General features: G+C 58.2%; 1 protein-coding gene and 1 long non-coding RNA gene across 2 annotated transcripts; one reads left to right on the plus strand and one right to left on the minus strand.

The window, feature by feature from the left end:
- Positions 1-3,745: 3,745 nt before the first annotated feature.
- Positions 3,746-7,384, minus strand: ZNF703 (zinc finger protein 703). The gene is made up of 2 exons (XM_075910693.2): positions 6,925-7,384; positions 3,746-6,376 (listed from the first exon to the last, which is right to left on the minus strand). Exons 1-2 carry the CDS (start codon positions 7,159-7,161, stop codon positions 4,946-4,948), a joined length of 1,668 nt encoding a protein of 555 aa, XP_075766808.1. The 5' UTR covers positions 7,162-7,384; the 3' UTR covers positions 3,746-4,945.
- On the plus strand, positions 6,547-10,810 carry LOC142820925 (uncharacterized). The gene is made up of 3 exons (XR_012897944.2): positions 6,547-6,963; positions 7,926-7,986; positions 8,703-10,810. It is a non-coding gene; the product is annotated as an uncharacterized LOC142820925 (long non-coding RNA).
- Positions 10,811-11,072: the final 262 nt, after the last annotated feature.

Below are 11,072 nucleotides of genomic sequence, written 5' to 3' on the forward strand. Positions count from 1 at the left end.
TGGTGCCAGAATGGGGATGTTGCCGGCGTCTACAGACCCCTCGCTCTTGACTCAAGCGCCCCAGGGAACAGCCCGTGATGGCGCCAGGCCTGGATTACGAAGCCCCGTCTCTCTTGGGGCTCCTTGCGAGCACCCCCAGGGTCCCCGCAGATGGGCACAGAAAGGGTGTAGCAAGCGCAGGGCTCATTGGGAGGGAGGGGCATGTGGTCAGACTTCGCCGCCCCCGCCGCCCCATGCCTTTGCTTGCCAGATGCTTTCAACAAAAATCCTGAACATGGCAAACTTGGTTGAGGGGGGAAAAAAAAGGTCGCTCTGCCGTTAAGTGGCTCCTCACTTCCCCGTCCTTGCCAGATGCCCCCCAAACTATCCCCGCCGGGCTTCTGTCCGAGGGAAACAGGAAATACCGGACAGTTCACATGTCCAGTATTTTCTGGGGTTTTTACCAGACAGGGGAGCCAAATACCAAACAGTTTGGGTGAAACCAAATGCCTGGCAACCCTACCCATGCCGTGCTGAGCGGGTGGAGCAAACGCTATGGCAAAGCCCCATGGTCCTCCCTCCCATCCTTGCCGGAGCCCCCTTGCTCCCAGGGAGAGTCCCGGACACGCACAGCTCCCTGATGCTTGAACAGGGGCACGCCAATCGGAGAAATCCTCAGCCACGCGGCTCACCCTGCACAGCCCCCGTCAGGGTCCACTGGATCCAGGAAAAACCCACTCGGGCCGGCTGAGCACAGGAGAGTGCACAGCGGCCAGCAGAGAGGCCTTGGTCCTGCGGATGCCTTGCCGCTAAAGGAGCCGTGCTGGTACGTCCAGTGCAGCACACGCACAGTGGAGAGACACAGGCAGAGACACACAGACCCGTCTCTTCTGAGATGCCCGGCACCCCCTGGAACTGACCAATTCGAAATCAAAACTCAGCTAACGCACTCGCCCTCTTCCGCCCTGGACAGATGTTCACAGCAGCCAGGGAGGTTGAGGTTGGGCATTCAGGAAAACTTCCTGTCCGGGTGGTGAAACACTGGAATCAATCGCCCAGGGAGGTTGTAGAATCTCCATCCCTGGAGAGACTTAGGAGCAGGTTGGACAGACAGACGCCTGCCAGGGATGAGCTAGACGGTGCTTGGTCCTGCCACGAGGGCAGGGAACTGGACTCAATGACCTCTCGAGGTCCCTTCCCATCCTAGGATTCTGTTTCTCCAACTGCAGCAGGAGAGGCCAAACAATACCGGGGGGAATGAATATCCCTGTTGAGCCCTCGTGCCTCTCCCCCGCCCCCAGACCTGCGGCTCCCTCCCCAGCCTTCTGGGCCCGTGCGGCTCTCCCCTTCATCCCCAGGGACTGGGGGTCTCTAGGCCATCAGACCGGGGCAGAACCCGGCTCCACCGGCAGGCAAGTGATACACCTGTAGGCAGGGCTCCAGGTGAGGCCAGGCGGGTGGAAGGGGAAACGGGAGCAGAAGGACAGGGAAGAGAAGCCGCCCCTCCCGTTAATCTGTTCCCATCCTAGTTCCCTGAAATGCAGCTGCAGGCGGAAGTCCTGTGGAGGAAGGACCGTGGGGACGGGGCCAGGCTGGGAAGGCCCCCTCCTGCAGCCTGGCTGCATGCGCCTGGCTCCCACATTGCACGGGCCTGCAGGGTCGAGTCCTGACTGGGGGCGCTGTGCCCTGGCCAGTTCTTCCTCTCCCCCAGGCAGCTCCTTGCCCCTTCAGCACAGCCTCCTCCAGACAGGCTGGTGGGGGGAACGGGGCCAGTTTTACACAGGGGAAGCCCCCGGGACACTAGTTACTCCACTGTCCCCCGCCCCAAATTCTCGTAAGCACTTTGAGCGCCTGGAAGCCCCAGACACACCCGGCCCTGCCTCACTGCAGGACTTTCTCAAAGGTCCCTCATGTCCCCGAACAGCCTGGAGGTGGTGGTGTTGCCCTGCAGCTCGACAAGTCACCCCTGTGTGCTCACCCCATCCCGCCTGCAGCCCACTGGGGATTTTTTCAAAGATGGCAATTGGCGAGAGTCCTGGTGGAAGCATGTCAATTTCAGCGGGCGGAACACTCCGAAACCTAAGCACAGGGCCCCAGACACATGCATTACAGCGTAATTAACTAACACTAATTCCACCATTCCCCCCCACGCAAGAGGAGTAAGCCCCTCCGAGGGAGCGCACTGCATTCCGCCCCGGGAAAGAGACGCGTTCGCTGCAGCAAGGTAGCTCTGTCTACGGAGATCCCGCCACTGCTCAAAACCCTGAGATCAGCTAAGAAACAGGGCTCCTCTCCCTGGAAGGGCAGAACATCGCCCCCCTCCCCCCACCAGTGTTCCAAAGACAGCGGCACGTGGTTCTGCGGGTGGTGCACATCTGCACGTGCAGCAGTGCACAGAACAACATTTATTCCACACACGGGCGGGGAAAAACATTAGAGGGAACATTGCCCCCCACCCCATGAAGAGGGGGCAGTGGTTGGAGCTGCCTCCCCATCCCGGCTGACCAGCCAGGGCAAAGCAATTCACCTTGTACCTTCCCTTCCAAAACAATGCGGGTTTCCATTTTGCAAACTGCTGCAAGCTGTGTTGGCTGCAGCACGCTCAGTGCACGGAGGAGACAGGCGCAGCTGGGCTCCTGGTACTGTTCTCTGTCAGGCGGACTGCGGCTGGGAGGGATATGGATTTCAGACTCATTTATCAAGCTTGTTCCCATTCCTCTGCCTGCCCGGTGCAAAGGCAAGAGGAAGAGAAACTCCACTCCCTGCAGCCCCCCCTTGCCTTGGGCGAGTCGCTGAGCTAGGGACGGAGGCTGGATGCCGGGTATGTCGCTTTTCCAGCCACCTCTAAATCCCGTATTGTGGCTACAGTTACAGAAATTGAGGCGCTAGAGAAACTCGGAGCCTGGGCTCTTTGTACAGCTCCCCCCCCCCCCCCAGGAGTCTGGCCCTTCCCCGTATCACGAGCCAAACCTCCAGGCACGCACAGCCATAGCTACGAATGAGGAGGCAAGGTACCAGGCTCCCTTTTGGCACCGTTAGCTCCATGCGGCCAACGGTTCCAGATCCCATTCGGTAACGGGAGCGTTGCCACCCTTCTGCTCTAGGAATTGTTCTGGGAAAAGTTACAAAGTCCCGTGAGTCCAAGGGAAGAGGGACCCGTCTGGGGGATTTACACGTTCACCCCGCCCCCCATGCCCCGGCCCCACATCTGCAAAGGGAATGGCTACCTCAGAGGCACACTGAAGACCCAACAAGGCGCGCTGGACAGGGCCATGCCAGTTGTGCTCAGTAGCGGCTGGGGTCCAGCCTGCCCCATGTCCGGCTCAGCGGCACAAACAGGCCAGACCAGGCCAGGCAGCAGCTGATGCATTTGCTCTTTTCCAGGCGCATCCTGGCTGTGGAATGGGAGGAAGGAAATAGGGCAGAGGGGGGAAGAGAAATACATTCGCTGCTGGGCTTCTCTCGGCCACTAGGTGGTGCTGTCCGCCTTCCATCTGCAGCCTCAGTCTCCTCACCCCATCCTCAAAACCCCTCCACCAGCTGCTTCTGCAGCTCTCAGTTACACTCGCTTGCCCTTCAGATTTTGGATAAAAACGCCCCCCCACCCTGTTCCGGGGACGCACAGCAGCCACCCTGAGGAGTGACCTTGCCAACAACAGGAGGGGGCTTTTCAAATGATCTGCCACTGGCTCACGCCGCGGGAGGCGCACCAGGCTGTACGGAGGGGGAGGCAAAGGGCGGATGCAAGAGAGAACACACCACGGGCTGAATATAACCAAGTATTCATTTATTAACAAAATAAGACTTACCAAGATGGAGCTCTATTCACCCCAAGCCAGCCGCAGCCTCCCCTGCTGCGTTAGACGGGGGGCGGGCCCTTCAGGGGTCATTCCTGTAGGTCAAGAAGAGCTGGGGTTTGGGGAGGGGGGGTTTTTGGTATGTCGACTGGGCCTGGAGGAATCAGAGCAAGGTGGAGTTGGTGCTGGATTCATTGACCCAGTTTGGACCAGGCCGGGCAGCTTCTCCGGGCTATTTCTGGCGGTCCTGAAGGGTCTCGTCCTCCCGCCCCCTCAGCGAGTCCCGGACACCACATTCATAATCCACGTCTTTGCATTCTGAGCAGGTGCCCCGGGGCGGGCCGGTGAGCCAAAGTAAGTCATCCACAATGGCACCCAGCCATGACCCCTTCCCCTGGGACGGGGGTGACTCCGTGGGAGCAGGGGAGTCCAGAGACCAGGCTGACGGGTGCCCCCGAGAGTTACGTCTGTACGGCACCCACTGGTGCTGGAAGACAAGGCGGATGTTCGGAGCACGGGAGAGCAGGACTGGAGTCGGGAGCCAGGATACCGGAGCGGATGGAGGACCACCGGGCGGAATCCAGATAGCACGTCCTACGTCCTTTTCCAAAGTACAGCAAGAAGCAGGGAGCAGCCGCCCACTGTCCGGCTCAGGAGAGGGTGCGATGGCTTCTGGCAGCCCCTGGGGGCCACGTTTTGGGATGAAGATAGCTCGAGGGGGGGAGGCGCAATGCCCCCAACGGTCTCCCAGCTGCCCTTCCTGCCCCCCTACCACTGCTGTTGCCCCTTCCCCAAAATACATTACAAAAAAATATTACATCTCGGTTAACTGTACAACCAAAGAGAAACGGAATTTCAAAATGATAAAGGTGGGAGGGGGAAATTAATGTGTTAGGAGTCATGCAAGAACATCCCAGAAAGGGGAGCGGAACAAAATCAAACAGATGTGTCAAAAGAAGAGCCAAGAGAGGAGAGAGAAAGGAAAAGAAAAGCCCCACACCTGCAAAGGATATTTTTTTTTTTTAGACACAGACTTTTTGCATACCATTGATTCATTGGTGTATTAATGCACTTATATTCCCAGCTTGAAGCGAACATACAGTCAATAAATACACAGTCCCAGGGAGGGAAGGCGCGGGGGGGAGGGCGAGACGCCGGGGGGGCTCGAGTTACTGATATCCAAGCGCAGACGCTGACGTGAGTCTTTGGCCGTACAGCGCATATGGAGAGTAGTAAGGTCCCGCTGCTGGCAAGGAGTGCACCGGGAGGGTGCCGGCTGTGGGCAAGTGGCTCTTGCCGTATGGGTGGTACCTGTTGAGTCCCAAAGTGTGTGGGTTCCTCAAAGACAGGGACCCAGGCAGAGCGCTGGGGCTCCCGGGGGCGGTGGGCGGGAGGTGGAGGTGGCAGGAGGCCGCAGAGCCAAGCCCCGAGGTCGGGTATCCCGCCAAGAGTTTCTCCGCCCCGGGCAGGGCCGTGTGGGTCCGTAGGTGGGTGAGCAGTTCCTCCGAGGTGGCAAACCTCTTGTCGCAGGGGCCGCTGGCTGACACCCAGTTGCATATGTGGGGCAGGGGGTCGTTCTGGAGCATGAAGCCGTAGGTGTAGAGGGGGTGGCCGGGCAGGCTGGGGGTGGCGCTGGAGGACAGGGTGGTGTGCACGGAGTGCAGGGGGTGCGTGGGGTACACCAGGGGGTATCCGCTTTTCAGGCTGCCAGGGTCGTGCACGCAGCTGGAGCAGTTGCTGGTGCCCAGGGGCGAGGCGCTGTGGTAGCTCAGGCAATAGGGGTCCCGGCATAATCCCTGCATGAAGGAGGGCGGGGAGGCCCCGGTGAGAGGGCTGGAACTTGGCGGTTTCCCGGGCAGGCCCAAAGTCCCCGGCAGCTGGCTGCTCACCAGGCCGGGCTTGGTAGGATCCAAGGCCGGCACGAACTGGGAGGGGTACCCGGCGTACGCCCCCACGATGGAGCCGTGGTAGCCGATGCTGGAGGGGGGCAGGGGGAAGACGGAGTGTCCCGGCTTGTAGGGGGACACCGGGGCCACGTGGCCGGCGGGCGCCAGGGCCGGCGGCTCCGATTTGCGCCCGGAGGCGGCCTCGCCGTGCGCCCCGGCCTCTGCGCTCCCCGCGCCCCGGCTCAAGCCGCTGCCCCCGGGTCCCGGCGCCGCTTCGGGACTGGCCTTGGCCGCCGCCTCGGGCTCCTTCTTGTCCTCCGGGCCCTTGCAGTCGCCGTGCTGCGGGGAGCAGCCCCGGGAGCCGCCCGGGGAGGCGGCGGCGGCCGCATGCGGCGGGAAGGGCGGGCAGGCGGCGCTGGGCACCCGGAACCCTGCCTTGTCCGCGCCGGGGCCCGCGCACGCCGGGCCGGGCTCCTTGCGGGGCTCCCCGCCGCCCTTGGAGTAGGGCTTGAAGCTGGACTTGTCCTCGGCCGGCGAGTCGCCCCCGGCGCCCAGCGGCTTGAGGGCGGCGGCGGAGCGGGCGCCCGGCTCCTTGTCCGCGGGCAGCCCGGGGGCGGTCACGGCGTTCAGCTTGGAGGCCGGCGGCGGGTCGGGCTTGCCGATCTGCGAGCAGGTCTGCGCCAGCAGCGCTAGCGGGCTCTTCTTGGCGTCCAGCTGCGGGGAGAGGCAGAGCGGTGAGCCGGGTGGGGACAGAGACCCGCCGGCCAGGGGAGAGCCTGCGGGGTGAGCAGCCGCCCCCTCACGGCCGGGGTGGGAAGCGGAGCCCTGGGGTCTCTCCTCCCCCCCCCCCCCGGCGGATCCCCAGCACGGGCTGTCTCCTTTGGACCCCCGCCGCCCCCCCGCGCTTCGGCACCCGGAGAGCTGGCGGCTAAGCGGGCCCCGGTGCCGGCTGAGTCGCTCGGACTCCTGAAGCTTTCCCAGGCTGCCCGACCCCGGGAGACCAGACGGGCGCAGGACGGGGCGACCCACCCCAGCGAGCCCCGAGCTTCCTAGCGCCAAGAAAGGGACGCCCAGGAGGGGGACTCGGTGCCATGCCCCGCTGCGCGTAAAGGCGCATCGCACTTCGGGGAGGCGCTGTGCGCCCTGCCCCCGGCCAGCGCTCGGGGCCCGGCCAGCTCGCCCCAAGAGACGGGGGAAGGCTGGAGGAGCGGCTCCGGGCCGGGGCAGGAGGCTCCGATTAGCGGGGACCCGGCCGGACTGACCTCGATGGGGCTGACGGGCGCGGAGGAGAGCGGCTGCAGGTATTCCGGGTGCAGGAGGTGGCCGGTGTGGGCGCTGAGCATCTTCAGGACCCTGATGGGGAGCCGGCTCGCCTGGCGCAGGGGGTCCGCCGGGGGCAGGTGCGCGAGCGCCGGGCTCGCCGCTGCTGGGGTCGGGGCGCTCTCCCCGCCGCTGCTCTGCGCTGTCCTTGGGTTAGATCCAGCGGGCGAACCGCTCATTTGGAGGAGGCTGCGGGGGGAGAGAGCCGGGCGGGGCGGGGCGGGGTCGGGGGGAAGGGGGGGAGGGAGGGAGGCGAGCTCCGGGGGGCTGCGGGGCGAGCTCCGCGGGGCTGCCGAGAGCAGCAGGGCGGTGGCGGCGGCAGCACCGGCCCCGGGAAGACAAAAACCTTCCCCTTCCCCAAGCCGCCCGTCAAATAGCCCCGATCCGCAGCCCCGCTCCAAGGGACCAACCCTGCCCACCAATCCGGGACCTGCCAGGGACCCCGGGGCGGGACCAGGCGCCGTGGGGGGAGCTAAGCTGGGTGGGAGGGGAGACGCTTAAAGGGCCCGGGCAGCCCTCCTGCCTCCAGCCCCGCTTTGCCCGGTAGGAGGGAGGAGACAGCCCCCCCCGCTCCGAAAAGCGCATCCCACCCCAGCAAGGGAAGGGGTGGGGGCGGGGCACTGCTTTGTGGCTGAGGGAGGGGCCGTCCCATGCCTGGCAGAGGGCAAAAGGGGCAGCTCCTTGAAACATACAGGGCAGGTGGCCGCAGCCGGGCACCCGGGACAGCGCCAGCTTCTGGGGGGGTTAGTCTGCAACTGTAAAACCAAGGAGAAGGCTTGTGGCACCGTAGGGACAAGCCCATGTAGGGAGAGTGTCATGAGCTACTGGGCACAGGCCGCATCCTTACACGAGCTTGCCCTGAGTGAGCTAGGGGAGCTGTGGCCACCCCCTAGCTGGGCTGCTTCTCTGGCCTGCCACCCACGCTTGCTTGCTTGCTTTCCAGGTGCCAGCTTTTCCAGTTGCCCCGATCGCCTCCCCATTCCAAACGCACGCCCCAATTCGAGGTATTGGCTCTCTCGTGCCGAGCGGCACCGTCTTGCATGGGAGTTTACGTTTCATAATATGGGTGCAATAAAAGTCTGCCATCAGCTGCCTTTAACGTGTACTTAATAATCATCCACTTGGGCGGTTCTAGAGCTCTTTGGGTTTGCAGCCTGCTGAATAAACACTGGCTAATTAGTTACATTTATGTAATCATTGCATGTGCCACAAGCAGAGGTGCTTGCCTTGAATGGATGGCCCCATGAACCAGGGCATACTAAGGGTCCGATCCTGCCAACAGGCACACATGGACTTAAAACTTTACTGTCCCTGAATACTCCCGTTGAAATCAGCAGAAATCTCAGGAGCAGTAAACTAAAGCACTTGTTAATCTGTAGCGCTGAGGCCTTACCCAGTCCGGCAAAGTTTTATGCGGGTGCTTAATGCATAAATACTCGCATACATCAAGTTATGCACACACATAAAGGTTTATAGGGTTGGTATTTAGCCTCCAGACCTGTGTGAGAGTTTGTACCAGGCCTGTGTACAACAGAACTCTGGGATAGAGGTAAAAAGGACTGTGGGCTTATGGGAGAAAACCAAGGGGCAATTTAGGGGCGGTGGGAGGGTGAACGTCAAGAGGCCTGCCTTGGTCAACAGAACAAAAATGAGATTTCTTTGGAATATTAATTGGATACCACATTCCAATTATCTATCTAATTTTTTTTTTTTTTGGCAGCCAACAGAATTTGTTTTCCATTTGCTTAGCCAATGAAATAATCCGCAAAGCCACTAAAGTCCGTGTGTTGTAACACAAAGGAAGAATTAAGAAGAAAGAGGAGTCAGAGGAAGTGGGTTTTGCCCAGAAAAGCTTTCGGCCTATTACATCTGTTAGTTTCTAAGGTGCCACAGGACTCCTTGTTGTTGTTTCTAAACCTTTTAGAATTTGTGAACTCCTAAAAAATGTCAAATGAAGGTGCAGACCCTAGTGGAAATCTTGAACCATCTGAAGACCCTCGGGGTCTGCGGACCACAGGTTGAAAACCACTGACTTAGTACCTTTTGGGTGATGTCATTGCTGCAGTATTAAAATCAGGTTTATCTGGAACAAATTACCTATTGAAAACAGTAACCTTGCCTCTCTAGTTGGCAGAGTATATCACTAACATATTTATAACTCTGAATGTTTGACATTTCCATGTTTTCTTTCATGTACCTCTGGCTGAAGGCATATAATTTGCCAAAAGTACATTGCATGGCAATTGTTTGCTGCATAGTTGTGGATAATGGAAATGAACAATCTTTCAGCAGTGTGTTTCTTAACTGTGTATGCACTTTATTGGCCAGGGAATTCACTGTTGGGAACTGGAGTTCTACAGTACAGCGCAGTTACATTTTTGCATTTGCAGAATGTTTTTCAAATTCCAGCTACCTGGGGGGAAAAAAAGAGAAAAAGAGAGCAAGAGAGAGAGGGACGTATAATTAATCATATTAGGTCCTGGCAGATGCTTTATGTTACAACAATGTTGCTATTATTAAGTTCATACGGCCACCCATTACAAAGTCTGTGTGCTCAGTGTTCTGGGAAAAAAAAGCTTTGTTGGATTTCCCCCAGCGGAGTGAAGGCATCTCTGTGTTACATGCCTCACTTCAAGGACCACTTTCCCAACCACAATCAATCACGCTGTTTGTCAGACCTGTCAATTCCGCCTCATTGTGAGACTTTTTTTTTTCCAAAGCTGACCACAAGATTGATTCAATCGGAACAACAAAAATGTAAAAGCAGAGGTCTGCCTTTCCCAAGGAGCCATTCAAGTAAGGAGGAAATAAAAAAACCCTTTCCTCAAAGTAATTCAAGTTGTATGCCAACAACAACGCCGCGTTTACACCCACGTCCCACCTTGTTTTACTTTAGTTTGTTATGCGGGCTGGGATTTAGCAGCCATTACAACTGGTACTTGTAAGAACCTTTCTCCAAACAAACAAAGATAAAGTTAGGGAGCAGACAGCAGAGAGACTGTATCTTGAGGACCGTATATGATGAATCCAGAAATACTGAGAGGCTGGTCCCACTTCAACATTACCTGGGTACAGTTGAAGTCAATGGAGTTAAGCCTTTGTAAAATTAGACCAAAAAAGGGTGAATCAGTTCCCCCGATATTTTTTTATATGCCGCACACAAGGTTTCCCCTTATATATATATTTTTAAATCCCAACCAGCTAAGTTATTAGAGAAAATAAATTTCCCTCTTTCCAAAGCGAGGGTGTAATATATAGATTGCATTTGAATTTTTAATGATAACAAAGATGCGGCATCCTGACACTTGCATTGTACTAACTGGTTTCAGGGGCTATTTTTCTTTCAAAATGTTCTAAGCCAGAGACCGAAGGCCGAGAAATAGCGTGTGGCAGTTATCAGCACATTGAAAACAACATTGCCAGATCCAACAGGTGTCTGCAGGAACAGCCCGTCACCAGAAGATCATCACAGATCAAGGTGAATCCTGTTGAGCATTCTGGTGTGATGGGGAGTTGCCTAGAGGCATTTAAGTCCAGACCTGACCAAGCCCTGGCTGGGATGATTGAGTTGGGATTGGTCCTGCTTTGGGCAGGAATCATAGAACCATAGAACCATAGAGCTGGAAGAGACCTCAGAAGGTCATCAAGTCCAGCCCCCTGCCCTAGGCAGGACCAATCCCAACTAAATCCACCCAGCCAGGGCTTTGTCGAGCCGAGACTTAAACACCTCTAGGGATGGAGACTCCACTACTTCCCTAGGGAACCCATCCCAGTGCTTCCCCACTCTCCTAGTGAAATAATTTTTCCTAATATCCAACCTGGATCTCTCCCACCGCAACTTGAGACCGTTGCTCCTTGTTCTGCCATCTGTCACTACTGAGAACAGCCTCTCTCCATCCTCTTTGGAACCTCCCTTCAGGAAGTCGAAGGCTGCTCTCAAATCCCCCCTCCCTCTTCTCTTCTGCAGACTAAACAGACCCAACTCCCTCAGCCTCTCCTCATAAGTCATATGCTCCAGCCCCCTAATCATTTTGGTCGCCCTCTGCTGGACCCTCTCCAATGTGTCCACATCCTTTTTGTAGTGGGGGGC

This window comes from Pelodiscus sinensis, chromosome 28, assembly GCF_052426305.1.
Source record: "Pelodiscus sinensis isolate ZL-2025 chromosome 28, ASM5242630v1, whole genome shotgun sequence".
Taxonomy (NCBI): Eukaryota; Metazoa; Chordata; order Testudines; family Trionychidae; genus Pelodiscus; species Pelodiscus sinensis.